Genomic DNA, 27,939 nt, shown 5'->3' with positions numbered 1-27,939 from the left:
CTCTTTAGTAAGGCCATTCGACTGCCAATGTTTGTCTATGGAGATTGCATGGCGGTGTGCTCGATTTTATACACCTGTCAGCAACGGGTGTGGCTGAAATAGCCGAATCCACTAATTAGAAGGGGTGGCCACATACTTTTGTATATATAGTGTATCACAGATATCAGAGTAGAGCACCGTGTTCAGGGGGGGATCAGCTTGAGCAAGGCACTGCCCAGAATCGCTAATCCTGATCATGTAATGTAGTTGTTTGGGATACAAGATGATTTGTAGCTTGGGTGCAGAGCCTTGCTTTGGCTGATCTTCCTAAACGATGGCTACTAGGGTGGGCGGCAGTTAGCCTAGTTGTTAGAGCGTTGGGCCAGTAACCAAAAGGTTGCTAGATCGAATCCAAGAGCTGACACGGGGGAAAAATAGTAGTTAACCCACCGTTCCTAGGTCAACATCGTAAATAAGAATTTGTTCTTAACTGACTTGCCTAGTTAAAGGTTAAATCAATCAAATAAAAAAAAAACTATGTATGTCACTGGCCCCTCTGTCAGCTCATATGGTTCCATCACACAGGGTCCTGCACTGCAGGCCGTCTCTCTGTCCTTTAAAGCAGTGACATCACATCCAACATCAGTGTCTGAAGGCGATGACGTCATCTCTGCTCGTCGGCGAAGGTGACGACATCATACTGGATGCCCTGCTGTTGTAGCAGCTCCAGTTGTTCTTGTGTGGCCTCAGTGTAGACGGTCTGTGTCTGCTGCGTGGCGGCATCTGCTATGACTAGAACACAGATGGAGAGAGTAAGTACTGATTCAACTTATCATCTAGTCCAGGAGTGGACGACTCCTGTCCTCGAGGGCCTGATTGGTGTCACAGTTTTGCCCCAGCAAACACACCCGACTCCAATTATCACCTAATCATGATCTTCATTTTAGAATGCAATGTGATTAAATCAGGTGTGTTTGGATGGATGAGATGAGAGGGGTGGATAAGCAGTGTGACACCAATCATGCCCCGAGGACTGGAGTTGCCCACCCATGATCTAATCCTTGATTAATTAATTTATTAAATGTTTATTTGAACGATGTACAGCGAGTGTTCAGAACATTAGGAACACCTTCCTAATATTGAGTTGTGTGGTTTGGATGATCGCCCACAGAACAGAAATGGACATTACAAGCAAAGTTCCCTCTAAGCTGTGCACGCACGAGGCTCCCCCCGGGACTGCAGCGAAGAAGAAATATCAGCCTGCGCAGAGAAACACGAGATTGAACACTCAACTTTCTATAGTTTTCTCCCTTCGTTAAAACTATGAACGTATCCCTTTACTGTGGGAATTGTGATCGATTCAACGCAATTAGTCTCTTAATGCAACATACCAAAACAAAAAAAAAACTATGCAAGACTTATTAGTTTACAAGAGATTTTTTTGTGGCAGAACTTTTTTATTTAACCAGGTTAAAGTTGAGAACAAGTTCTCATTTGGAACTGCAACTAGGGTGGCTAACATTCCGGTAAATTTCTGGAAATATTCCATGGGGCGTTAAGCCCGGGAATTGTGGGAATTTTGCTTAAATTCATTTTTAAAAAAAAGTTAGCTTTTAACAGTGAACCTTTTTTTGGGATTACACATAAAGGTAATTCTAGGTTTTGTGGCATATTTTGGTTAAACTATCCCCAATTCAATGGAATTGCAACCCTCTGCATGCACAGTGCATTCGTCCATCACATGTACAGCTGATTCTCAAGATCTTGCACACTAATGAGATGCTATTGAACCCACACTACTACACTGTCTGAGCAAAGAACTACAGGTTTTCTGGGAAGTTTTGATTACAATACTGTGAGGGGTGAATATATTTTATGTGACATACATGATTTTTTGTTGGTAAATAGTAGCCTATAGCAAAGTGTGTTTAAATAATTTCTAACTTAACAATTTCTGCTAGTTAGTTTTTGCTACAATGTGGGTTTGATGTTAATTCACCTGTTTCCATACGTTTCATTTTAAAACAATTATCTTACAAAGAAGTTGTTTAATTTAACTGCTTAACTATTTATCTGTACATGGAATTGTATTTGTTTTTTTTAAATAATTTTTCTCAAATCTTTACAGGAAACGGGCACTATCTGACGTATGGACACATTTCACTGCAGCTAATGTAGAAGGAAAAGCTGTGTACTTTTGAAAATAATGTGCCAAATCATATGTGAACAATGCAACAAAGATGCAGAATCATCTGTCCAAGTGCATAAAGTTCCCTCAGCGCTTACAACAAGCAACCTCTGACCAAAGTACCTCTACTTCTATTCGAGGTGAAAAGATGAATCAGACACCTTATCGATACCAACAGCTCATGGCCCTTCTGGAATCAGAAGTTTTTTTTGACTCAATGGAGGAACGTAGTCAGAGAAATGCTGATGAATGTCTTGCTCGAGCTGAGTATGCAACTGGTTCACCGCTGATGCTCACAGCCAACAAGATATGCTTTATCTACTCATTTGCTGGATGCAGAGTTCAACAGAGTTCAATTGAAGGTCAAGCAAATCATAGAGAAAGCAGACTGCATTGCAATCATCTCTGATGGATGGTCAAATGTTCCTGGGCAAGGAATAATTAACTACATCTCCACCCCTCAACCAGTATTCTACAAGAGGACAGACAAGGGACAACAGAGACACCGGTCTCTACATTGCAGACGAGCTGAAGGCAGTCATCATTGACCTTAGACCACAGAAGGTATTTGCACTAGTGACAGACAATGCTGTGAACATGAAGGCTGCTTGGTCTAAAGCGGAGTCCTCCTACCCTCACACTACACCCATTGTCTGTGCTGCTAATGCATGGAATCTGCTTCTCAAGGACAGCATGGCACTGAAAACAATGGATACACTCTACAAGAGTGCCAAGGAAATGGTTAGGTATGTGAAGGGTTATAAAGTTATAGCAGCAATCTACCTCACCAAGCAAAGTGAGAAGAATAAGAGCACCACATTGAAGCTGCCCAGCAACACCCATTGGGGTGGTGTTGTCATCATGTTTGACAGCCTCCTGGAGGGGAAGGAGTCTCTCCAAGAAATGGCCATATCACACAGTCTGCCAATATGGACAGCCCCATCAAGAGGATGTTCCTGGGTGATGCATTTTGGGAGAGAGTGGTAACCAGCCTGAAACCTATAGCAGTAGCCATTGCACGGATTGAGGGAGACAATGCCATCCTGTCTGATGTTCACTCTGCTTGCAGATGTAAGATAAGAAATCCGTACTGCCCTGCCCACTTCACTGTTGCGCCATGCTGAGGAAACTGCAGTTCTGAAATACATCAAAAAGCGTGAAGACTTCTGCCTGAAGCCCTTACACGCCACAGAGTACATGTTGGACCCCCAGTATGCTGGCAAGAGCATCCTGTCTGGTGCAGATATCAACAAGGCCTATGGTGTCATCACTACCATGTCTCGCCACATTGGCCTGGATCAGGGCAAGGTTATTGGCTGTCTGGCGAAGTACAGTTCCAAGTAAGTGCCTTGGGATGGAGATGCAATATGGCAGTCGTGTCAACATATCTCATCAGCAACCTGGTGGAAGGGACTTTGTGGATCTGAGGCTCTTTCCTCTGTTGCCAAATCCCACCAACATCAGCCGCCTCAGAGTGCAATTGGTCCTTGTTTGGGAACACACACAACAGGCTATGCAATAGGAGAGTTGAAAAATTGGGGCTTTTTGAGCCTGACAACGAGCCATCCTCAACAAGGTTGGAAAGTGACAGTGAAGATGGGGCCTCAGAGTCTGACATTCAAGAGGTGGACATTGAGGAGGTCCAGGGAGAAGACATGGAAGCCTGAGAGGAAGACAACCTTAGACAGCTTTAGTTTCTAGACTATCATTTTACAGATGTATGTTGAACATGTTTTTGGGAGATGCGATGGTTCATTGGGATCATTCAATATTCCCTTTCTTTTGTTGTTCAGTGAAATCATCCCATGTGAAGAGTCAAATAATTTAATTAAAGTTACATTCGTAACTAATTTAATTTTTTCTATTGGAAGGATTTAATCAATTATGTCTACTTATGATAAGGTTTATGTTTCTGTCTCCATATGATATGGTAAATATATCCAATGCAAAAAGCGTCTACATTTAAATGGTTTTAATATGCATATATTTCCGTTAATTCCCAGGCTTGAATAAGCCAAGTAGCCAATAGGCAGAGGGTAGCATCCTTTATCTGATTCTCTGTAATTATGGTATGGGAATAACAATGCGGTTTCTTACGTCAAACAACAACACTTTCAGTCACTTCCTTGTCTGAAGGACAAGTGGATCGACAGGTTAATGTCAGGTCCTGCATGTTTTTTTTCAAACGTCTCATGGAATGTAGTCCGACATTGAACACCACACATGGGCTGCTACTGTAGGCTGAATGATAGAACAGCTATTTCCATGTTAAAATGTTATGGGATGTATTTACTCCATTGTTTTTGATGGTAGGCCACTCTAGTAGGCCCTACATTATGATCAAATAGCCACAGTAGCCTACTTTACTAATGTAAAGCGGGTACAGCCTCAGTGTTCAAAGCAAACGCATACTGGAAGTGGCACAGCATTTTCACACCATTCAAGTTAGCGCTCAGCAGACTTGAAATTTGCTCAGTGACTTAAAAAACAATTGAGGGAACATTGTTTATAAAGGTGTTGAAAGCGTTCCACAGGGATGCTGGCCCATGTTGACTCCCAATGCTTCCCACAGTTGTGTTAAATTAGCTGGATGTCCTTTGGGTGGTGGACCATTCTTGATACACACGGGAAACTGTTGAGCATGAAAAACCCAGCAGCGTTGCAGTTCTTGACGCACTTAAACCGGTGCGCCGGTCACCTACTACCATACCCCGTTCAAAGCCACTTAAAATCATTTGTCTTGCCCATTCACTCTCTGAATAGCACACATACACAATCCATGTCTCAATTGTTTCAAGGCTTAAAAAAATCCTTATTTTACCTGTCTCCTCCCCTTCATCTACACTGATTGAAGTGGATTTAACAAGTGACATCAATAAGGGATTATAGCTTTCACCTGGATTCACCTGGTCAGTCTATGTCATGGAAAGAGAAGGTGTTCATAATGTTTTGTATACTCAGTGTACAACAAAAACACAAGTCTCAGTACAATTGAGAAATGATAGCTAAATCGGGTTTAATGTAACAGCTAATTTCCATCTGCAGTTCCCTGATAAGGTGAGCCAGGTGTCCTACCACTGTCATAGATCACATACTGCCTCTGATCAGGTGTCCTACCACTGTCATAGATCACATACTGCCTCTGATCAGGTGTCCTACCACTGTCATAGATCACATACTGCCTCTGATCACGTGTCCTACAGCTGTCATAGATCACATACTGCCTCTGATCAGGTGTCCTACCACTGTCATAGATCACATACTGCCTCTGATCAGGTGTCCTACCACTGTCATAGATCACATACTGCCTCTGATCACGTGTAATACAGCTGTCATAGATCACATACTGCCTCTGATCAGGTGTCCTACCACTGTCATAGATCACATACTGCCTCTGATCAGGTGTCCTACCACTGTCATAGATCACATTCTGCCTCTGATCACGTGTCCTACAGCTGTCATAGATCACATACTGCCTCTGATCAGGTGTCCTACCACTGTCATAGATCACATACTGCCTCTGATCACGTGTCCTACAGCTGTCATAGATCACATACTGCCTCTGATCACGTGTCCTACAGCTGTCATAGATCACATACTGCCTCTGATCAGGTGTCCTACCACTGTCATAGATCACATACTGCCTCTGATCAGGTGTCCTACCACTGTCATAGATCACATACTGCCTCTGATCAGGTGTCCTACCACTGTCATAGATCACATACTGCCTCTGATCAGGTGTCCTACCACTGTCATAGATCACACAGTGTAAGTGGAATGGCTGAAGACAGTAGAGTAGAGCTTTGGGAAACACTGCTGTAATGTATGAAGCAGAAAGTGGGTTAACATACCAGTCACAGCAGTGTTCAGCAACCTCCAATTTTCCAAGTGTTCAGGACTGACTATCTGCTGCCGCTGTTAATACCTACACCCTCCTGAACCTCCCAGGGAATACTTTATGCTACTGTCCTCCAGGCCCTGGACTGAAGCAGACGGTGTGTTATCATACCGGTGACAGCAGTGTGTTCAGCAACCTCCAAGTCTTCAGGACTGACTATCTGTTGTTCTGAACTGACGGGAAGATACTGGATCTGGCTGTCATGACTCAGGGAAATCTGAAAAGAGAGCCAAGGAAGTTAAACACTTAACGTTCCATCTTACTCTATGTCACAGGGAACATTTCAATTCCTTATCCCAAAACACAGCAGTATTCTGGTTCGACTGTTTTGGGGGTTGAATATTTCTAGGAGTGATTCTTTTGGAGCTTGATTGTTTTGTGATGGGAGTGTTTTTGGGATCCTCTCGCTCACCTGTTGCTCCTGTAGGAAGGCCCCATCATTCTCATATTGGATGATCTGTCCATCTGACATCTGGATGTGGTTCCCGTCTGCTAGCACCACGTACTCCTGGGGTAGGAAGTGTTGGACTCCATCCTGAGAGATGACATACTGGACCTGGGAGGGTGAAGGAGGAGAATTAGACCCCGGAAGGGCGAAGGAGGAGAATTAGACCCCGGGAGGGCGAAGGAGGAGAATTAGACCCCGGGAGGGCGAAGGAGGAGAATTAGACCCCGGGAGGGCGAAGGAGGAGAATTAGACCCCGGGAGGGCGAAGGAGGAGAATTAGACCCCGGGAGGGCGAAGGAGGAGAATTAGACCCCGGGAGGGCGAAGGAGGAGAATTAGACCCCGGGAGGGCGAAGGAGGAGAATTAGACCCCGGGAGGGCGAAGGAGGAGAATTAGACCCCAGGAGGGCGAAGGAGAAGAATTAGACCCCGGAAGGGCGAAGGAGGAGAATTAGACCCCAGGAGGGTGAAGGAGGAGAATTACCACAATATCTTCAGTCTGTCCCGCTTCTTTATAGTCAAAGTAAAACTTAGTGAAATTTTAATAAAAAAAAAAAAATCTACTTGAAAGTAATTTTATCTATACGTATCTTTATGTTGCTAATTGGAAATGTGAGGGGGATTGACGGGGTAGAGGACGGGGATGAGATCTTCATTGTTTACCTACATGGATCCATATAAAAAGTCTATAAGTAGCTGTACATCTCTGGCTCCCCGTGTACCTCAGTCGCCTGGTTGTCCCCTGTCATGTACCTCAGTCGCCTGGTTGTCCCCTGTCATGTACCGCAACGTCGCCTGGTTGTCCCCTGTCATGTACCGCAACGTCGACTGGTTGTCCCCTGTCATGTACCGCAACGTCGCCTGGTTGTCCCCTGTCATGTACCTCGGTCGCCTGGTTGTCCCCTGTCATGTACCTCGGTCGCCTGGTTGTCCCCTGTCATGTACCGCAACGTCGCCTGGTTGTCTCCCGTCATGTACCGCAACGTCGCCTGGTTGTCTCCCGTCATGTACCGCAACGTCGCCTGGTTGTCTCCCGTCATGTACCGCAACGTCGCCTGGTTGTCTCCCGTCATGTACCGCAACGTCGCCTGGTTGTCTCCCGTCATGTACCGCAACGTCGCCTGGTTATATCCCGTCATGTACCGCAACATCACCTGGTTATCTCCCGTCATGTACCGCAACGTCGCCTGGTTGTCTCCCGTCATGTACCGCAACGTCGCCTGGTTGTCTCCCGTCATGTACCGCAACGTCGCCTGGTTGTCTCCCGTCATGTACCGCAACGTCGCCTGGTTGTCTCCCGTCATGTACCGCAACGTCGCCTGGTTGTCTCCCGTCATGTACCGCAACGTCGCCTGGTTGTCTCCCGTCATGTACCGCAACGTCGCCTGGTTGTCCCCCGTCATGTACCGCAACGTCGCCTGGTTGTCCCCCGTCATGTACCGCAACGTCGCCTGGTTGTCCCCCGTCATGTACCGCAACGTCGCCTGGTTGTCCCCCGTCATGTACCGCAACGTCGCCTGGTTGTCTCCCGTCATGTACCGCAACGTCGCCTGGTTGTCTCCCGTCATGTACCGCAACGTCGCCTGGTTGTCCCCCGACATGTACCGCAACGTCGCCTGGTTGTCCCCCGTCATGTACCGCAACGTCGCCTGGTTGTCCCCCGTCATGTACCGCAACGTCGCCTGGTTGTCCCCCGTCATGTACCGCAACGTCGCCTGGTTGTCCCCTGTCATGTACCGCAACGTCGCCTGGTTGTCCCCTGTCATGTACCGCAACGTCGCCTGGTTGTCCCCTGTCATGTACCGCAACGTCGCCTGGTTATCTCCTGTCATGTACCGCAACGTCGCCTGGTTATCTCCTGTCATGTACCGCAACGTCGCCTGGTTATCTCCTGTCATGTACCGCAACGTCGCCTGGTTATCTCCTGTCATGTACCGCAACGTCGCCTGGTTGTCTCCTGTCATGTACCGCAACGTCGCCTGGTTGTCTCCTGTCATGTACCGCAACGTCGCCTGGTTATCTCCTGTAACGTCACCTGGTTGTCTCCTGTTATGTACTGTAACGTCTGTCCGTCCGCTGTGGTGATCTGCTGGATGTACGTGGCCTCCTCCTTGTCTTCCAGGCCCTGTTCCTGGGACACTATAATGTGGTCCTGACCCAGGGCCTTCTGTAGCTGCTCCGGACTGATGGTCTGTCCTTCCTGCAGGTCTGTAACAAAGAGAGAAACAACAGCATCTCAGACAATGGCCAATAACAACACAAGTGGTTAACATTTCAAACAAACTGTAGCTGAAACAAAAATGTCCTCCAAATGGTATGGATGGAAATAGAGGACATCAGTGATTTATTCACCCAGCGAAATTACCTACAAGTTGGTGTAAACGTGTGTGTGTTCCTTACACTGTAGCATGGCGAGAGCCTCCTCGTCATCGCTGACTATAAAGGCCTGTTGCTGGGAGCCTCCTCCAGAATGGATCTTCTTTGCCGGAGGGTCCTGGCTGTGGAGTCGCTCCAAATGGAACTTGAGGTGGCCGTTACGATTAAACCTGATCGGTGGGACAGACCAGAATGGTTACCTAAGGTGCTTTCAAAACATATTCTGTACAACAACAAAAAAACATTCTAAGCTGGCGTCACCAATCCCAAACACTTCATAACAAAGTTTATTCTCACAGCCTCAAGATGCCCTAAATTGGTTGAATTACCTCTGTCCACAGATCTTGCAGGTGAAGGGCTTCTCGTTGGTATGCGTCATCATGTGTCTCCTCAGGTCCTTCCTGTTTTTGGAGGCAAAGCTGCAGCTGGGGCACTTGTGAGGCCGCAGGTAGGTATGCATGCCCATGTGCGTCTGGGAAAGGAATGGTACATTGATAACCAAATGATAGCATGCTTAGGATAGAGACAAACTAATTCGCTACTAGGGGTCAATGCTGCCTTTCAATACCAAAAACATTTTTGGGGGGGCAAAGAAACAAGTCCCTTCATATTTATTAAAAGGGTTCATCTCAAACTCTTTCCTCAATTTATTGGGTGTGCTCTCCTCACCACCTTCTGAAAACGTCAGACGGTAGAGAATCACATCAATCAAATTGATTTATGAAGTCCTTCTTACATCAGCTGATGTCGCAAAGGGCTGTACAGAAACCCAGCCTAAAACCCCAATCAGCAAGCAATGCAGGTGTAGAAGACCAGAGATCTGAGGGGAGGATCCTCTACGCTTCCAAAGCCCTCCTCTAGAGAGGGCACAAGGAATCAAGGAAATATTGTTTTGAGATTTACACCCTGGCTGAGAAATGATAAAAGACCCACCTTGACGTCTGGCCAGGAGGAGGCAGTGAAGTCACAGTGAGGACACTTGAAGGTGGAGGGGTCGATATGGGCCCTCTTGTGGTTCTCCATGTCACTGCGGCCCTGGAACGACTCTGAGCAGATACGACAGGAGAACCTCTTTGGGTTGAGCTGGTTCTGGTCCTGGGGGGATGCCACCATGGAGGGGGAACCGGGGACTTCACTGCTTAGCTGAATAGAGGGAGAGAGAGAGAGAGAGATGGAGGAAGAGACAGCAGATCACCTTCTCAGACATCTACAGTTCAACAGAACAGGGATGAGTTTCCCGAGAGTTTCAGAGCATTAACATCATCTTAGATACAGGAACTGTATTCCTGTAGAAACTGTTCTGTAACACCCCCTGCTACAGTATGTGGTATTCCTGTAGAAACTGTTCTCCAACACCCCCTGCTACAGTATGTGGTATTCCTGTAGAAACTGTTCTGTAACACCCCCTGCTACAGTATGTGGTATTCCTGTAGAAACTGTTCTGTAACACCCCCTGCTACAGTATGTGGTATTCCTGTAGAAACTGTTCTCCAACACCCCCTGCTACAGTATGTGGTATTCCTGTAGAAACTGTTCTGTAACACCCCCTGCTACAGTATGTGGTATTCCTGTAGAAACTGTTCTCCAACACCCCCTGCTACAGTATGTGGTATTCCTGTAGAAACTGTTCTGTAACACCCCCTGCTACAGTATGTGGTATTCCTGTAGAAACTGTTCTCCAACACCCCCTGCTACAGTATGTGGTATTCCTGTAGAAACTGTTCTGTAACACCCCCTGCTACAGTATGTGGTATTCCTGTAGAAACTGTTCTCCAACACCCCCTGCTACAGTATGTGGTATTCCTGTAGAAACTGTTCTGTAACACCCCCTGCTACAGTATGTGGTATTCCTGTAGAAACTGTTCTGTAACACCCCCTGCTACAGTATGTGGTATTCCTGTAGAAACTGTTCTGTAACACCCCCTGCTACAGTATGTGGTATTCCTGTAGAAACTGTTCTCCAACACCCCCTGCTACAGTATGTGGTATTCCTGTAGAAACTGTTCTGTAACACCCCCTGCTACGATATGTGGTATTCCTGTGGCTGGCTTACCTCTACCTGCTGTAGAACTCCATCCCCCACACCAGAGGTCAGGTAGTACTGGGTGTCTCTGTTCTCTTTGAGTGTTTTTGTTCCCTCCTGCTCTTCCTCCATGGGCTGGGGACTGCCCACGTCACTACTGAAAACACATTGGAACACTGAAGTGGAAGTCAACTAAGTTGATTTATCTCCAAAAATGTTTGATACTTTTTTTGTAATGGGAGAAGAAGCTTATTACAGGGCTTCGAAAATCTGGTTAAAATATCGTCAAGAAATGCAAATTGTATAGCAGATCAGACAGAATGTCGCTCATTAGCTAATGGCCAGTGCCGTGTTGGCCAGGTGAGGCCAGGTTCTACAGTACCTGTATCCAGGTCCAGTGCTTTGTTCCATCTGTTCCACCACACTGAAGCCCTCTGCCCCCTCATAGGCCTGGATGGCTCTCTGAGTAATCTCTCCATTCTCATTGGTCCCAGCCTCATAGACCTCCTGGACCTCTTGCACCAGGGTCTCCCCATTCTCAGACATGTGGAACGTCACAACCTAAAAGGACCACAGCAGAAATGAAAAGGACTATACTTTTTTTACTTAAAAAAAAATACTTTTACATTTTTATTTAGCCAGGGATATTATTAAAAATAAGCGGGGAGACGGAGAGAAAAATAAATGCAGGACAGTGGTGTGATTGGGATTAGTGCTCACACTAGGGGGGCTGGTACTGTATGTGCTTTAGGTGCGTTATTATCCTTGTTGTGCAGTACAGGGGGTTGGGGGGAGCGACTCTGAAACACATCCTTTTAGAAAAGGAAAAGCTCTCGATAGTGTTTTTTTCAGAGACCCCATACTGCACAACAAGGATGAGGGAATTTAATCGCTGGCTGGGGTAAGTTGATTTAAAAAAAAAAATGAAATCGAAAAAAGAAAAAATAAGTGTCTGGACTCTTCAAATGCAAAGTGAAATTTGGTTAAAAAAAAGAAAAAACACATTTCTCCTTTAATCCTGGAGACCCAAAGCGGCCATCTTTTTTGCTTTTGCCCTTCTACTCAGACACTTGATTCAAATAATCAACTCGTTCACCAAGCCTTTGATTTCAATCAGGTGTGTGAGTGCTAAGGCAACGACTAAAAACTTGCATCCCTTTGGTTACCCAGGACCAGGATTAAGAAATTCTGCTCTACCGGGTAATGACGCTTCCTAAAGCACATATATACAGTACTAACCTCCTAAGTGTGCGTACCAAATTGTCTCTGGACCCTTCTATAACATTCCATTTACATACAGATTGAGATCTGGTTGTAAATAAGCCAAAAAATTCTCAAATAAACCTTTTGGGCTCCCCCGGTCGCCGAGGTAACCGCTGTCCAGGAGCCCGCTTTTAGAGCCTCTGAGTCCGATGATTTCAACATCTGTACCTGAGGAGTACACACAGGCAGACTGCTCATCCAATACACAACCTAGTCTGTCCAAATCATGTAGAGCTGTCCTGTAGGAATCATTACATAGGTCAGTAAAACACCAGAGGTCTACTCAAAGAGCCAATGTGTGAACCAGCCAGTACCTGTAGTGAGTTTTCCACCAACTGTCTGGCGTTGCTCATATTCAACAGCAGATCCAGAGCATTCTGGGCTGACAGGTCCGAATTCCCGGCTGTGAAGATGGAAAGAGATGAAGATATTATTGTGTCATGCTTCCAAATGCATTATAAAACATTACTATTGGGCTTGGTAGAGATCTTAGGCCATACGAAAGAGTCTGTTAATCTGTCCTTGGTGGGGAAGTTGGTCACTGAAGGAGGAAGAAAGAATATTGGAGGAATGAAGACGAAAAATAACTGACCCTGTTCGTAAGTGATGGTGGTGTTTCCCATTGCATCTTGGGAGACTGAGGCGTTCTGCATTGTCTGCATGGCTTGTAGTGTGTCAGAATCCACTGCTACCTAACACGTGGGGGGGAAAAACAGTCAAACATTCCCTATCCAAAAACGATCCATTAGATATTATTAATTCCAAGTTACTAGCTTCCACTCTTTTTCCCTTAGAAGACCCATACAAACTCCTGTTCATCTCTGTATTTAGAGGCATATAGATATTTAAAAGTACAATATATTTCTTCCCCAGGCGTACTATAGTGTTCTGTAGGCCCGCTGTGTCGTCGTGTTGCCGTTTGAGTTCCTCTATCTGTTTCTGGGTGAATAAGGGTCTCCTCCTCCGCCTGACGGGCTCCTCAGGGTGCGTAGCGCTCCACTCCTCAAACGCCTCCGGGTGGCGACACTGGACGTGCAGACGCAGGTTCTTACGGTGCTTCGTCATGAAGTGGCACATCTCACAGGAGAACGGCTTTTCTCCTAGAGGGTGAAAGGAAGGCAGTGCTTCTGAATGCTTCTGCTCCTAGTTACTCAACACCTCGAAGAGCTGAATAGGGGCGGCAGATATCCTAGAGAGGTTAGAGAAGAGAGCCATTGAACGAAGGGTCACTGGTTCATATCCCAGGTTTTTTTTTGGGGGGGGGGGGTAGGGGGACTGGTGGAGAGTGAACCTGGCCTTGTGCTACCAACCCCTCAAGGGTGTGTTTGTCTCCAGAGGTTGAGTGGTAAACCCTTGTAATAGCTAGTGAACTAAACTGATTGGGATGGAGAAGATCATAGTGACATTACAGTAACTCACGTATGTGTTTGATGGCCAGGTGAGAGACATGGAAGTCCTCTTTAGAAGTGGAGTATTTACAGTACTCACATTTAAAAAGGGTTTAAACCCAAATGAGTCCCACTGCAACGCAGGTGCAATTTGGACTTCTAACCCCTTTTAAACAGTGTGGCTTGTACCATAGGATTTGTATAATTCTTCCGCATCCGTTTGTACCATTAATCTGTGTGATTAAACGGAGGATGAGCTAGAGAGGTGTTTGTGAGAGCCAAGGGCGGAACCCGAAGGGGCCCGGCGCTGTCTTGTTTTTTTTTTTACAAAAATGGCTGAGAGTCAAACACGCACATGTAACATGTTATATGACGCTCACAAGCTACCGAGCTGTTAGACGGTAAAGGGGCTCTTCTACATAGAAGATCATAAGAAATCTCATGGACATAGTGTCTAAAATAAACTCACATAGTTGCTGTCACAAACTCCACACAGTTGTTGTCACTGACTAGTTAAGATGTAATTTCCTACTGAGCAAACAATTTCTGTACTTACAGCATTCATATAAATAGGTTTTTCCCTTTAGAGTAAAAAAAAAAAAAAAAAAAAATTGACATTTGAATGCAACTGTTTATTAGGGCTGTCCATGACTAAAAATGACTTGGTCGATCAAAAGTCGTCTGTTCTTTCGATCCAACCGATTGGTAGAAATTTAAAACGTGTATTTTTCCATACATAGGGTATGTCTATGTGTTTAGAAAATAAACCATGTATGCATTGAGCTTGTCTGAGGGTTTAAGTGCACTGTTCGGTGAAATAAGACAAATGACTCAAGAGGGAGCCAGAGAGCAAGATAATCAGAAGAAAAACAATTTAACCCGACCCGGTTGTCACCCTCCTGCTCCTACTGGCTTTGGCAGATTCGGCCGTTACTCTCTCCTGAAGTTGCAGGTAATAGGCTACATGAGGAGTCTGCAACCTTTCTCATGTGGAATGACCATTTATGGTTTACATATGCACATTTTCCTGGAACAGTTTCATTTCATTTATAATAACATCTTCGTATCTGAAAATCATTGTTGGGTGGTCAATCAAAATTTATATCCAAATCTAAATGAAAACGATGAACCTAGAAAAGTAACTTTTATTGCATTGCCAACTATGTAAAAAAAATAGCCTTATAAAGCCCCCCCCCAAAAAATAATGTAAAACAGTGCAGCCTACAGGTAGAAAACATCCTGATGAAAATAAATATCCTATAAATCACATTGGCTGCGTATGGCCTGTATGCAACGAACTTAAAACATTGTATCAACTCTTAACTTGGGTCTGGCTCAAAGCTCTCACTAGCAAACGTACAACATTGTATAAAATATTCTGGGCCTTCAGCATTTCCTGTGCCAGTGAGCTCAGGACAGACACGGCTGTAGACTATTTGAGCAAAAGATAAGAAGTAATCAGGTAGGTCTATTTTATGACGTTTCCACTGCCTCAGAGCACAACATTTCCCCCCCTTTTCACGCTGAGTGGTTATCGACAGGGGGGAGAGAGAGATGGAAAGATTTTTCTAATACATTGAGGAATTATTGTCATTCTCAATGTGATGTAAAAACAGACTTTGTTTGCTTGCTGTTTGAGATGAAGAAAACATGACTTTGAAAAGCTCCACTGCTCATTAGTGGAGATACGTTAGACCAATCAGAAATACTATCAGGGCACATTTATATGCCAAGATTTGCACGCAGGCTAGGTTAGCCTATAGGCCTACTGCTATGCGTAATCAGGTGTGCGTCCTTACTCAACAAGTGTAGCATAAGTTGTGGCCTCTGTGAAAAACGTGTCATCTCCGACAATGAGAACGATAAAAGACTGGAATAATAATACCTTGAATGCATTAACAAGACATTAACGTAATCAAACAAACATTGTAGATTAGAATTTATAGGAATGAACAGTAAATATACTACTGGTGATATATGTAATGGAGAATTGATAGACACGAACAATCAAAAGCAAACAATTCACACAATAAGTTATGAAACAATGAACGTGCACAAATTGGTCGGGAGAGAGCCCATTCTGGAATGAGTGAAGTACATAGTGAATCCACAATCCTCTTCTTCTTGGATTGTGCCGTCCCCGAAGCCTCCACAATGGATTAGTTCACTGACATGGGCGCGAATAAAACAATCTTGTGTGCCGTAAAAAAATAAATAATAATAATAATAATAATAATAATAATATATACAAAATGATGGTCGACAAAATAACTTATCGATCAAACAATCGACCAGTGGACTAATTGGGGTCAGCCCTACTGTTTATGTCAAATTGTTTTGTAGCTAGCTCTGGTTGTCCTGAACAGAACATGGTAAAACACGTCATTGTGAGGATAAATATAAAGGGCTGGACATGCAGATCAATGGAAGTCATAAATGACTTGGGGTCTCGGGACTGACAGGGTTTTTAAGAGTCGGGATTAGGTGTAGAACTCACCTGTGTGTTTGATGGCCAGGTGAGAGACCAGGAAGTCCTCTTTAGAGGTTGAGTATTTACAGTAGTCACATTTAAAGGGCCGGTCGTTGGCGTGGGACAGCTGGTGGTTGAGCAGGAGCTTCTTGTTGTCACAGTCATAGTCACAGAACTCACACTTGAACCTGGTAGACAGACACATTAGACAAGTTAGAGGGTATTAACACTGTAGCGTATGATAAGGAGAAAACATTTTGAAAACAGGGAGGTACTAACTGAACTTCACAGTGCAAATTGCTACAGTGTGTAATGAATACCACCCTGGTGTCACAGGACTGACTCTGTGTATGTTCTGCTGAGATGCTATGTTCTGCTGAGACGCTATGTTCTGCTGAGAGGCCCAATGAAAATTGCGCTACTTCCTGTACTGACCGGCTGTTGTCAACACTCTGGATGTGTGTGAGGAGATGCATCTTGAACGTATATCTCTTCTTGAAGGACTTCCCACACTGGGAAGTCAAAACACAAAGATATTTATAAAGATTTCAAAGAAAATCAGAAGATTAAAAACTAGAACCCTGATTGATTTGAGTGGATTATTGGAATTGTTAATCAAGGTCAGATGTTACCTTGTCACACATGTGGGGTTTCTCAGCACTGTGTGTCTTCATGTGCTGAGTGAGTCTCTTCTGCATGGGGTAGACTCTATGGCACACTGGACACGGGAACGACAACACCTTAGGTACCTGCTGAGAGTCAGACAGACCACACTGGACACGGGAACGACAACACCTTTAGGTACCTGCTGAGAGTCAGACAGACCTGTGCAAATACATCTGGCTTGTACAGGCAGACCATACGACTGCTATGGGATAAAAAAACAAAAACAAGATATCTTACTCGGTTTAAAACTTTTAATACATATTTCATAAACCTGCTGTGGCATAAAAACAAGATATCGTACTGGGTTTATAACATGTTTTTACATGGCATGACCTGGATAGAAAAAGTCTATCTAGGGTAGTCAACTATAGTAACTCAACATTTTATAGATTTAATAAAGGTGAAAATACTTACAGACTCAGACTTTGTTTTCCTGTGAAAGGAGGAAAAAATAAGTTACTGGATCAAATGATTTGATTGATTAATTCAAATCGATTAAGCTTCGATCGGTCTCCAGCTTAAAAAAAACAAAAAAACAATAAAAGGTTAATGTGCCATTTTGGTCTGGTGATGCAAGTTGTATGACGCTCACATGTGAATGTCCCACACATGGTGTCAGGAGAGAACATACTGCTCCTGGTTACATACTGCTGAGTGTATGATAACGTCCTGTGTGTGTGTGTGTACATACTTGTCCTTGTTGTGTATTGCAGAGTGTCTAATGACGTCCTTCTTATACACACTGCTGTAGTCACACTCCTCACACTTAAAGGGCTTGTTCCCCTGGTGGTTAAACATGTGTTCCTGTTTAACACAGCAGAGAAAACAGACACTTACCATTCCACTGTGATTATTACAGACAGTACAGGGAACAGACCAGGCCTGAGATACAAGAGAAAAACTGAAGACTGACTCAATGATTTAAAAAAAGCAGTGTAATTCACTTGCAATAAAGATGATGCTGTAATGAAGGCTATATACATTTGACTGACTGATCGGACTGTATGCCCCCGGGCCCCACTCACCTTGAGCGAGGACCAGCGTTTGCAACGATAGTTACACTGCAGGCACTTGAAGCACTCTGGGTCGTTTCCTTGGTGAGAGTCTACATGGAACCTCAAGTCATCCTGGGACAGGAAGCGAGAGCCACAAATCCAACAGTTGTGAGGCCTCAGGAGGGGCTTCAGAGATGTGTAATATCTGGCGATACACACCGGTAGGGGGAGTGAAGGTATTTAGTTAGAAGATCTCGGTATGCGGCTACATCATGTAATATCCTTTCCAACAGTACAGATCTGTGCCGTACGCAACCACCATAGTTGCTGGAAGGGACAATGTAAAATGTTAAAATCCAGGCTATCCCAGTACAGTTCAGGACAGTACGATACAGGTATTCAGAGATACAGTAGCTCGTTTCAGGTGTCAGTAACAATGAGTCTTACTTCATGTACTTCTTGCATTTCTTGCGGAGAAACCTCTTGGAGGGTCGACCTCGTTTCCTGGGGAAAAACTCTGCCTCCTCCGGCCTCCCATTGGGTGACGGGTCTTTGTTCTCAGAGTCTGACTGGCTGATGCCGGCTTCCACTGCTTTTCCATTGGCCAAGGAATCTGGTCCGTTTCCCAGGCCTGAGGAACTGGCTTCCTCGGAGCCTTGAGGGTCCACACTCTCGATACGCTGCTTGAATGCACCCTCAGCTTCTGCACTCAGCCGAAACAAGGAAAATGCAGAGCAGGGATAAGAAACCTATTCAATAACAGCTTAGTGAATGAAAACAGCACACAATTGTCTTCTTGCGGTGATCTTTGGAAAAGGCCTTCATTTAAAAATTGAGAAGACGGGCAGAAACAGCTGAGTATTTGTTCAGTGAATGTGAGCATGGTGAGTGTATTGTTCCTACAGTAGTACCCACCCTTGCAGTTGTAGCTGCCCTCTGTGTAGGTGAACTTCCTGGGGCGGCCCACCCTGCGTCGGGGGCGGTCTGTGGAGGAGCAGGGAGGAGGGGCAGGTTGTCTCAGCAGGGCAGGCTGTCTGCCCCTACAATCCTCATCTGCTGGGTTATAGTCACTGTCCTCTGGAGAGAAAAGAGGGAGAGAGTGAGTGTGTGAATCCCAAATCGACCACTAGCCGCTACACCCAAGTAACCAATCGACTGACTGACCGACTGCCCAGCTGACCGGCCGATTGACCGGCTAACCGCCTGGCTAATGGGCTAACTGACCGACCGTCCAACCGTCCAGCTGACCGACCGACCGTCCAGCTGACCGACCGACCGCCCAGCTGACCGACCGACCGCCCAGCTGACCGACCGACTATCGGCTTCATGTGACAAGTGCTTATATATATTTTTTAAAAACTTGACATGGATCTCAACGTACCCTCAGAGTCATGGATGGCCCCAGCATCTACGATGTCTTCGTCCTCTGGCTCCTCAGGCTGTGGCTCTGGTTTCACCTCAGCCTGCTGACGGGCCAACGTATCACTACGCCTGGGCCGACCACGCTTCTTAGGAGGGGGGCCACCTGGAAGTCACACAGCACACCACCAATCAGATCATTGTATTCCATACAGGACCATCAAATCAGCTCAATAAAATCCAAATGTTACCTTTGGGGATTGATTTAGGAATATTCCTTTTAGTTTCTATTGGAGCACAGAACCTCAGTTTAGGAGTTAATAAAGCACTCTCGTTTTATTTGATCATATTCCATACAGGCCTCGTTGGCAGAGCGCACGTTCGGTAAATGATAAAAGGGTTGTATTAGTCTATTTTCCCCAGGGGGATAAAAGTTGTAACCTAATTAATTCAGCTGAGGATAAATAGTTTTCATCTAATTTCATTTCAATTGAGGATGAATAAAGTTTGATTCCATTTGAATTCAGTTTCTGCCCTCAGATGTGTCTAGGTCTAAACTGAGGATCAATACTAGTGATTCATTTAGATTTAGATGGCTGCCTCCTGTACTGTATGTTTGTGTCTTTCTTCCCTCAGTTCTCTCTAGATGGGATGGGGCTACTGTACCTGCGGGTTTGAAGTGCCTGTCTCTCAGTTCTCTCTAGATGGGATGGGGCTACTGTACCTGTGGGTTTGAAGTGCATGTCTCTCAGTTCTCTCTAGATGGGATGGGGCTACTGTACCTGCGGGTTTGAAGTGCCTGTCTCTCATGTGGTTGATGAGGGTATCTTTGGAGACGCTTTTGTAGGGACACATCTTGCATTTGAACTGCTGAACGATCACCACCTCCATCATCTCCTCCAGTTCAGCCATGGTGTGGGGGACGGTGACCCCTGGTCCTCTTCCAGCCCCCGCCTCCACAGCTGAAGTTCTAGACCCCCCCACCACGCCACCCTCCTCTCCCCTGAAAGGCCTCCCCAGACTGGGGGACCACTGAGGCTCAGGGGCCCCCTCAACCTCAGGCTCCGGGCGGGAGGAGTAGGTCCCACTGCTGCTGATGTAAGGGCCAGGCTGGCTCTCTGTGCACTCCATAGCCTCTGCTGAGCCCGCTGTGTCTGCCTGGGGGTGGTGGTGGACTGATCCCACAGTGTCTGCCTGGGGGTGGTGGTGGTGGACTGATCCCACAGTGTCTGCCTGGGGGTGGTGGTGGTGGACTGATCCCACAGTGTCTGCCTGGGGGTGGTGGTGGTGGACTGATCCCACAGTGTCTGCCTGGGGGTGGTGGTGGTGGACTGATCCCACAGTGTCTGCCTGGGGGTGGTGGTGGTGGACTGATCCCACAGTGTCTGCCTGGGGGTGGTGGTCTGTGCCTGATCCCACAGTGTCTGCCTGGGGGTGGTGGTGGACTGATCCCACAGTGTCTGCCTGGGGGTGGTGGTCTGTGCCTGATCCCACAGTGTCTGCCTGGGGGTGGTGGTGGACTGATCCCACAGTGTCTGCCTGGGGGTGGTGGTGGTCTGTGGAGGAGCCCTCGCCTCCCTCCCCTATCCCAGTGTACCACCCCGGGGAGGCCTCTGGGCCAGTGCTGCTGCTGGTGGTCTCCATGTAGTGGGAGTGCTGGGGCTGCTGCTGGTCAGAGTGCTGTGGCTGGTCTGGGTCCTGGTTCTGGTCTGGGCTCTTGTTTGGGTCCTCCCTTTGCCCTTCCTGATCCTGGTAGTTGGAACAACCGGGCTGCTCTGAATCTGCAGCAACAAACTCCACATACTGCTGTAGGGTTCGGTGACCCTGGGAGTGGTTAGGCAGGGTTAAGTGACCCTGGGAGTGGTTAGCTCTGCTGCTGCTGTCGATGTAGCTCTGAGAGTGCTGTGGCCTCAAATCCTCTTCACACTCCAGGTACACCTCCGTCCCCGCACTGCAGTCCACAACATAGTGAGTGTGGCGTCGTCGAATGCCGGGGGACGAGGGGTTGGAGTCGGCGGCTCCGCTACCCTCCACGTACCCCCGCAGGTCCTGGTCAGAGTTGTCGACTACACCGTACTCCGGGAAGCGGGACAGAGACCGGGACGAGATCCTAGTCTGGTCAGATTCCTCGTCGTCTACATACGAGGAGGACGACTCTCCAGTCTGGTCAAATCAAAAATAGTCAAACTTTATTTAAAACTGCATTTAAAAACACACTTTACCGTAGAACAATGGAATAAAAGAAACTGAAAAGCCATAAAGGAGATAAAACAAGAACGATTTCCAAAATAACAATTAAATCCTTGACTTAAAAGGTGTGTTTTCAAACGTGACTAAAAAAAAAAACTAAATTGTGTCTGCCCCTTACCTGGTCAGGTCCGTCTGCATCTCCACCGCTACAGTCCATGTACTGAGATGCGTGGGAGTGCTGGGGCTGGTTCTCCTGGTCCTCATGGTCTGGGTAATGGCTGCCAGAGGGCTGGTCTGGCTGGTCAGGGTCCAGGTTGTCTAGCATGTCATAAAACATTTGATGAAAAAAAAAAAAAAGGGACAGCATTCACTTGAAATCTCTATGTTTCAATGTTCTTTCATGGCAACCCACTGGCATAGGTTGTATATGTCATACCCTGCATGTCTCCCTGGTCGTGGCAGGTGGAGGTAGGACCCTCTCCCAGAGCCTCGATGGTGATGCGGTGATGGCTGGACAGGGCCGAGGACGACGTGTGGGCTACCATAGGAGAGGGAGAAACCACACTGGTCAGACCTGGATAACTCTAGTTTTAACTCTGCTTTGTGGAAAGTAACTCTCTGTCTGGGTCTGGTACAAACCTGGATAACCCTAGTTTTAACGCTGCTTTGTGGAAAGTAATTATCTTTCCAGGGGACAAATAGTAACTTCTGCGGTGACTACAACTATCTGAATACAGATGTCAGGAAGTGACTCCTTTTCTGAAACTATTGGATTGGCTGCCTAATGGCAGGGCTGTATCTGGAACTGCATGTTGGATTGGCTATCTTCAACCAATGGCAGGGCTGTGCCTGGAACTGCATGTTGGATTGGCTGCCTTCACTAATTGCAGGGATGTATCTGGAACTGCATGTTGGATATAGAAATAGAATGAATAGAGCACCTACAATCTCCCATCTTGACAGTTATAGTTGATCTACGCAATAAATGTATATCTGAACATTGTGTAAATGTCAATTCTCTTGAATGTCCATTGCCCCAGGTGTACATTATCAGGTCAAACCAATTAACTAATGATATTTTTGTACAGAGAAGTATAAATAAGTTGACGCTCAACTATTCCAATCTGACAGTCATTTCTTTAGAGCTTCTGTCCAAAGCGCGACATACACACATTCTTCCCATTTGTGTTTTTTGATCAGAAATAATTGCTTATGCGTACCTTCATGTGTGTATGTGCAAAATACTACTGTTCTCAGATTCTTAATTTGACAGATTTTAGATATAAAAATGGGGTTTGGTTGCAAAACGCTATATATCAATTGTGTGCTGAAACGGAATGTTCGTGTCCTGTACACACACAAAACAATGGTTCTAAATAGTATCAGATAGGGGTTCTTCGGCTTGTAACTATAGCGGAACCCTTTTGAAGGTTCAATAAAGAACTATTCTCATAAGTTTATATATGGAACCTTTGATTTGTGGTTGTTTCACCTAGCTATCTTAAGATAAATGCACTAACTAAGTCGCTCTAGATAAGAGCATCTACTAAATGACTAACATGTCAAACGTAAATCCTTGACATAAATAATCTCATATTACTGTATTGATAAATGTTTTATTAAAAAAAAATCTCATATATACACCGAGTGTACAAAACATTAAGGATGCCTTCCTAATATTGAGTTGCATCTCCTCTTTTCCACTCAGAACAGACTCAATCCGTCAGGGCATGGACTCTACAAGGTGTTGAAAACGTTCCACAGAGATGCTGGCCCATGTTGACTCCAATGCTTCCCACAGTTGTGTCAAGTTGGCTGGATGTTCTTTGGGTGGTGGACCATTCTTGATACACACAGGAAACTGTTGAGCGTGAAAAACCCAGCAGCGTCGCAGTTCTTGACACAAACCGGTGCGCCTGGCCCCTACTACCATACCCCGTTCAAAGCCACTTAAATCGTTCTTGCCCAATCACCCTCTGAATAGCACACAGACACAATCCATGTCTCAATTGTCTCAAGGCTTATAAATCCTTCTTTATCCTGTCTCCTCCCCTTCATCTACACTGATTGACGTGGATTTAACAATTGACATCAATAAGGGATCATGGCTTTTACTTGGATTTGCCTGGTCAGTCTATGTCATGGAAAGAGCAGGTGTCCTTAATGTTTTGTATACTTAGTGTATATTGATGTCACAAAATGTATCATTTGTACAGTTCTTTATTAAAAGTGTAGTTATTTGTCACATTTGACTGAAAAATCAACCCATTTCTCTGCGAATGAGGTGGATATATAACGTTTTGCAACAAAACATGATTATTTGTCTCTGAAATAAAACCATCAAGCGACAGATTTCCAACTAATATAGGTCTGTCATTGAACAACACCATTCCACGATAAGATGGTGAAAAAACATCTCTTTCAGAAGTTCTTTAAACAACAAAAGCTAATTTACCAACATTTCCTAATATATATAGCTTTTTGAAATTAAACTTAATTTGATCTACACAATACATTTCTATCTTTACATTCTGTAAAATGTCCATCGCTCCAGGTGTACCTAATCAAGTCAAACCAATGACCCAATGATATTTTGTACAGATAAGTGTTCTTGATCCAAAAACACACTATACCATCATTAAAGGGATAGTTTATTCAGAATACAAACATGATGTTCAACCTGCCTTGGCTGCGTTTGCTTCTGACTTCTTGACTTATGAAATATACTTATTCCTTTCACTGAGGGAAAGATGGGGAATGTATAACGTTTACATTATGTCAGGATATGTTATTGTTAGCCATCAGGGATCCTCTGGGAGGAGAACAGACACAGTCTGGTACCAGTCACCATATCAGCCGTGAGTTGGGGAGGAGTATTGCACTTTGGGGAAGAGGTCAGGTCAGATGAAGTGAGGAAGAACAGATATCACGAAAGGTTCTGTCTAGCAACAGAGATGCATTGGCTGTTCAGACGTGTAAGGAGGAGACTCAGCATAGGAGAAAGGGTTAAATATCAGTGCTTGTCTTTTGTCTGTTCGGCTGTTCGACCCTTTGGGGTGAATAAACTTGATTTATGCTTTCATAGAGTCCGTCGAGTTGTTTTTTGTTTTTTTTTACCCCTTTTTCTCCCCAATTTCATGGTATCCAATTGTTGTAGTAGCTACTATCTTGTCTCCTCGCTACAACTCCCGTACGGGCTCAGGAGAGACGAAGGTTGAAAGTCATGCGTCCTCCGATACACAACCCAGCCAGCCGTACTGCTTCTTAGCATCCAACCCGGAAGCCAGCCGCACCAATGTGTCGGAGGCTACACCGTGCACCTGGCAACCTTGGTTAGCGCGCACTGCGCCCGGCCCGCCACAGAAGTCGCTGGTGCGCGATGAGACAAGGACATCCCTACCGACCAAGCCCTCCCTAACCCGGACGACGCTAGGCTAATTGTGGGACCCAGGGACTCTGATGGCACAGCTGCCGCTGCAGTACAGCGCCCTTAACCACTGCGCCACCCGGGAGGCCCGTCAAGTTCTTACTCTGACATTTAGACCCTAACAGCTGTATTAGCTGCATTCTCGCTAACACTTAACATTAAAACACTATTGTGTCTGTGTAAAAAAAAACGTATTTACCTTTGAAGCAACATTTTCTTAGCGTGCTGTTACATAATACTTTAGTAATAGCATTTTAATTGTCTAGCAATGAGCGGAGAGTTTTTGCAACTACTGTACACAAGCGGAATTAGTTACTGTAGCCTGTGAGAGAAAAGCTCACCATCATCTGATCCTTGTAGTATCAAATACTGACCCTCACTGGTCTCTGCAGCTCCGTCCTCTGCACTGGTCACTTCTATGCAACCTGGAGAACAAGTGATACATAGATATTGACTGTGATGGACATATTGCATTACCCGAATGGAGTGTGTTGGTACTGACATTGATTGTTACGTTTGTGTCTAATGTTTTATATATTTTCACGATTGACAGGAATCAAATTTCCCTTCGGGGAAAATGTTTTCATTCCCCTCACCATTCATGATGTCGGGTCCGATGGTGGACTCTATGATCTTGTCTATGGCTGATCCCAGATCTGAGGAGGTGGAGGCTGTCGAGTCAGACACCGCCGCGCTGGAGTGAACCGTCACCTGTTATACAATATACGATATGACGTTTTTAAAAATGTATTTTTTAACCTTGATTTAACTAGGCAAGTCAGTTAAGAAAAAAACTATCAGTGACATTCAATTAAAGTAGGTAAAATAACCATATATCAGTCAATCCAAGTCAAACCTAAAAGAAACACAGCTATTAGCTAAATCAATGCTAGTAGAAAAGAGTGTTGTACACCAGTCAGTGGGGGGGGGGGGGGGGGGGGGGGGGGCGCTTGAATATTAGAGATGCTCACCTGGGCTGACCCAGACACCAGGATGGACTGTGTTACAGTGGAGACGCTGGTGGACTGGGCCACAGAGGAGGAGTCTGGGAGGTGGACGGTGGCCCTGTGGTGGGTGACATCCGTACTGGAACTAGTCTCTGGTAGGAACACCTGGAAACAGTAACACGGGTGAGAGGCATGGACATGGAGACTAACTAAAACATTAAGGTCACTCTGTGGATAGTCCCATATAGATGCTCTACAGATGGTCATACTGTCAACAAACTATCTGTTGAGAAGCAACTGCTTGTTATGGCTACAGTTAGGGTTAGGTTGAGAATAAGGGTTAGGATAAGGGTTGAAATGTTGTTGACATTTATTGAACATCTATAAACCATCTATTTGGAACTGTCCAAAAATAAAAGTGTTACCAAAACACTAGAGCCCCTACCAGGACAATCAAACATAGACATCTTTGGGTCCTTGAAAAAGTGCTTTATAAAATGTATTATGCTTATCATTACAAACACACAGGCTTTAAGTGTATTACTTTTGACTTTATTACTCTGTACCATTAAGTATCTCTTGTATGTTACATAGCATTAAAGTTTGATGATCCTGAACAGTTCAGATAGTGTTGTTTTGTTAATACCGGGACCCCCTCTGAGCTCTGTCCCACGTGGCAGTCTGACTCTGGGGCAATGCCGTGGTGGTGCTGGCTGTGATGGTGGGATGCTGCATCACTGCTGTCTGCCGACATGGCCTCTGAGGACTCCATGCCCATACCGCTCTCCGACGGCTCCTCCATTCCGGAGCCCGACGGACCCACATCACTGCTGCTCTCCACCTCTATCTCCCCTTCCATCTAGCATAGACAATAATATGGTACATAACAGAGCTTTTAGAATAGAATGTTTATTTTCCCCAGAGGGAACTTCAGTATCCAAAGAGAGACTGGGTGACATGTTCAGTGTGTGAGGGAATCAAACCCACAACCTTGGCAGGTGTTGAGGGGCGGCAGGGTAGCCTAGTGGTTAGCGTGTTGGACTAGCAGCCGAAAGGTTGAAAGTTCAAATCCCTGAGCTGACAAGGTACAAAAATCTGTCGTTCTACCCCTGAACAGGCAGTTAACCCACTGTTCCTAGGCCATCATTGAAAATAAGAATTTGTTCTTAACTGACTTGCCTAGTTAAATAAAATAAATTGTCAATATAATGCTGTAACTCTCAGGGCATCTGACCTATTTCCATGCTTAGGATGGTCACACACTACACTAGAGATATCTATATTGATGATGCATACCAGTTTTCAACTATCATTCGATTATCCATCCATCTTCTGGCATTAGCCTATTCTTTCACAGGGAGTGTACTTTTAATTGGATATTGATTGTGTGAAATGCCCTAAAAAAAAAGAAATAATTGCAGTTTATTGCATATCAGTTTAGAGGTGTTTCTCTTGAGTAGCATTCGTGAGGGTGCTTTGTTGAACGGACTCCTTTCTGTGGGTCTTTGAGTGTGAAGGTAAACAATACCACTGATGAACATACAGTAGCTATCTAGCTAGTTAGCTAGCTACATGGCTAACTGTAACTTAACCACATTGGACGTGGTTTCTTCTTCTTTGTGCTTAGATAGCTAAAGTGAAAGCCAAGTTTACTAGCAAGTAGCTAAACTAGCTAATAATAGTAGCTTTGCTAGGAAGACAGCAAGGTTAGTTAGCCAGCTAACGTCAGTTCTTCGTTAAGCCAGTCAGATCCTGATAAAATAATACTGCTGACACGAGGTTGCACAACACATGCAACACGGTCGGGTGGCATAACAGGTCAAATATAGCCATTATTATCGTTTTTATTTTTGGACGGCTATAGCTAAACACACCTGGAGTCGAGCGTGTAGCTAATAACGACCCCACTCTTTATGATTTAAACAAGCCTAGCTGCCCTCCCTCTTGCCTGCTCCGCCATTTTCCCGACCAGCCTTGGTTTTGCATTCAGGCATTATAGTACCTACCAAAGCGTGGGGCCTCAAGGGCCTCAGCAAAAACAGATTGTCCAACGCTCGTTCCTGAAGAAAATGTATTTAATTTATCTATATAAACACGAGATCCTGTGGGATATTTTTTCACTTACCGTGTATTGCGAGTTGAATTCGTGTATGACTTAGTAGACACAACAAACAGTATAAGAAGTTGTACGCGATAATTGCTACTCCATTCTAGTCGGGCGCCATCAGTATCTCCTCGCTTCCTGTTCGACAAAAACCGGATCTTATTTCTCTGTTTTGCTAAAGTGGAAGCCGCTTTAGAAGGTGCTCCTTGCATTTTTATTA

At 45.3% G+C, this 27,939-nt stretch overlaps 1 protein-coding gene across 9 annotated transcripts; it reads right to left on the bottom strand.

Annotated features, from left to right (window-relative positions):
• Window positions 1–10: 10 nt before the first annotated feature.
• LOC110492669 (zinc finger protein 335) lies at window positions 11–27,915 on the bottom strand. 9 transcript variants are annotated; one of them, XM_021567114.2, is made up of 31 exons: window positions 27,741–27,914; window positions 26,912–27,012; window positions 26,262–26,474; window positions 25,640–25,780; window positions 25,265–25,379; window positions 25,010–25,093; window positions 21,678–21,779; window positions 21,420–21,559; window positions 19,834–21,214; window positions 19,074–19,217; window positions 18,608–18,769; window positions 18,140–18,395; window positions 17,723–17,897; window positions 17,389–17,501; window positions 17,112–17,130; window positions 16,664–16,804; window positions 16,467–16,543; window positions 16,059–16,219; window positions 13,053–13,273; window positions 12,766–12,865; window positions 12,488–12,576; window positions 12,255–12,341; window positions 11,293–11,471; window positions 10,941–11,067; window positions 9,821–10,030; window positions 9,217–9,359; window positions 8,912–9,057; window positions 8,547–8,719; window positions 6,478–6,621; window positions 6,177–6,282; window positions 11–771 (listed from the first exon to the last, which is right to left on the bottom strand). In XM_021567114.2, the coding sequence occupies exons 3-31, from the start codon at window positions 26,472–26,474 to the stop codon at window positions 644–646; spliced, it is 5,277 nt and encodes a 1,758-aa protein (XP_021422789.2). In that variant the 5' UTR covers window positions 26,912–27,012; window positions 27,741–27,914; the 3' UTR covers window positions 11–643. The 9 variants fall into 9 exon arrangements, with proteins under 9 accessions (XP_021422789.2, XP_036803601.1, XP_021422790.2 ...); XM_036947706.1 differs by lacking the exon at window positions 26,912–27,012 and having other exon boundaries at window positions 19,834–20,515; window positions 20,591–21,214; window positions 27,741–27,913; XM_021567115.2 differs by lacking the exon at window positions 27,741–27,914 and adding an exon at window positions 27,490–27,598.
• Between the last annotated feature and the right edge of the window lie 24 nt (window positions 27,916–27,939).

Source organism: Oncorhynchus mykiss, chromosome 16, assembly GCF_013265735.2.
Source record: "Oncorhynchus mykiss isolate Arlee chromosome 16, USDA_OmykA_1.1, whole genome shotgun sequence".
NCBI classification, from domain to species: Eukaryota; Metazoa; Chordata; class Actinopteri; order Salmoniformes; family Salmonidae; genus Oncorhynchus; species Oncorhynchus mykiss.
The sequence above is the reverse complement of the archived record's forward strand: the minus strand, read 5'-3'. Positions and strand labels throughout refer to the sequence as shown.

Bases quoted from the DNA above. Each gene is read 5' to 3' on its own strand.
- LOC110492669 (XM_021567114.2), bottom strand. From the start codon at position 26,474: ATGGAAGGGGAGATAGAGGTGGAGAGCAGCAGTGATGTGGGTCCGTCG. The intron at 25,094-25,264 runs GTGAGGGGAATG...CTTGTTCTCCAG, and splicing joins CGGACCCGACATCATGAATG to GTTGCATAGAAGTGACCAGT. The intron at 12,866-13,052 runs GTACGCCTGGGG...CCCACGTGTTAG, and splicing joins CGGGCCTACAGAACACTATA to GTAGCAGTGGATTCTGACAC.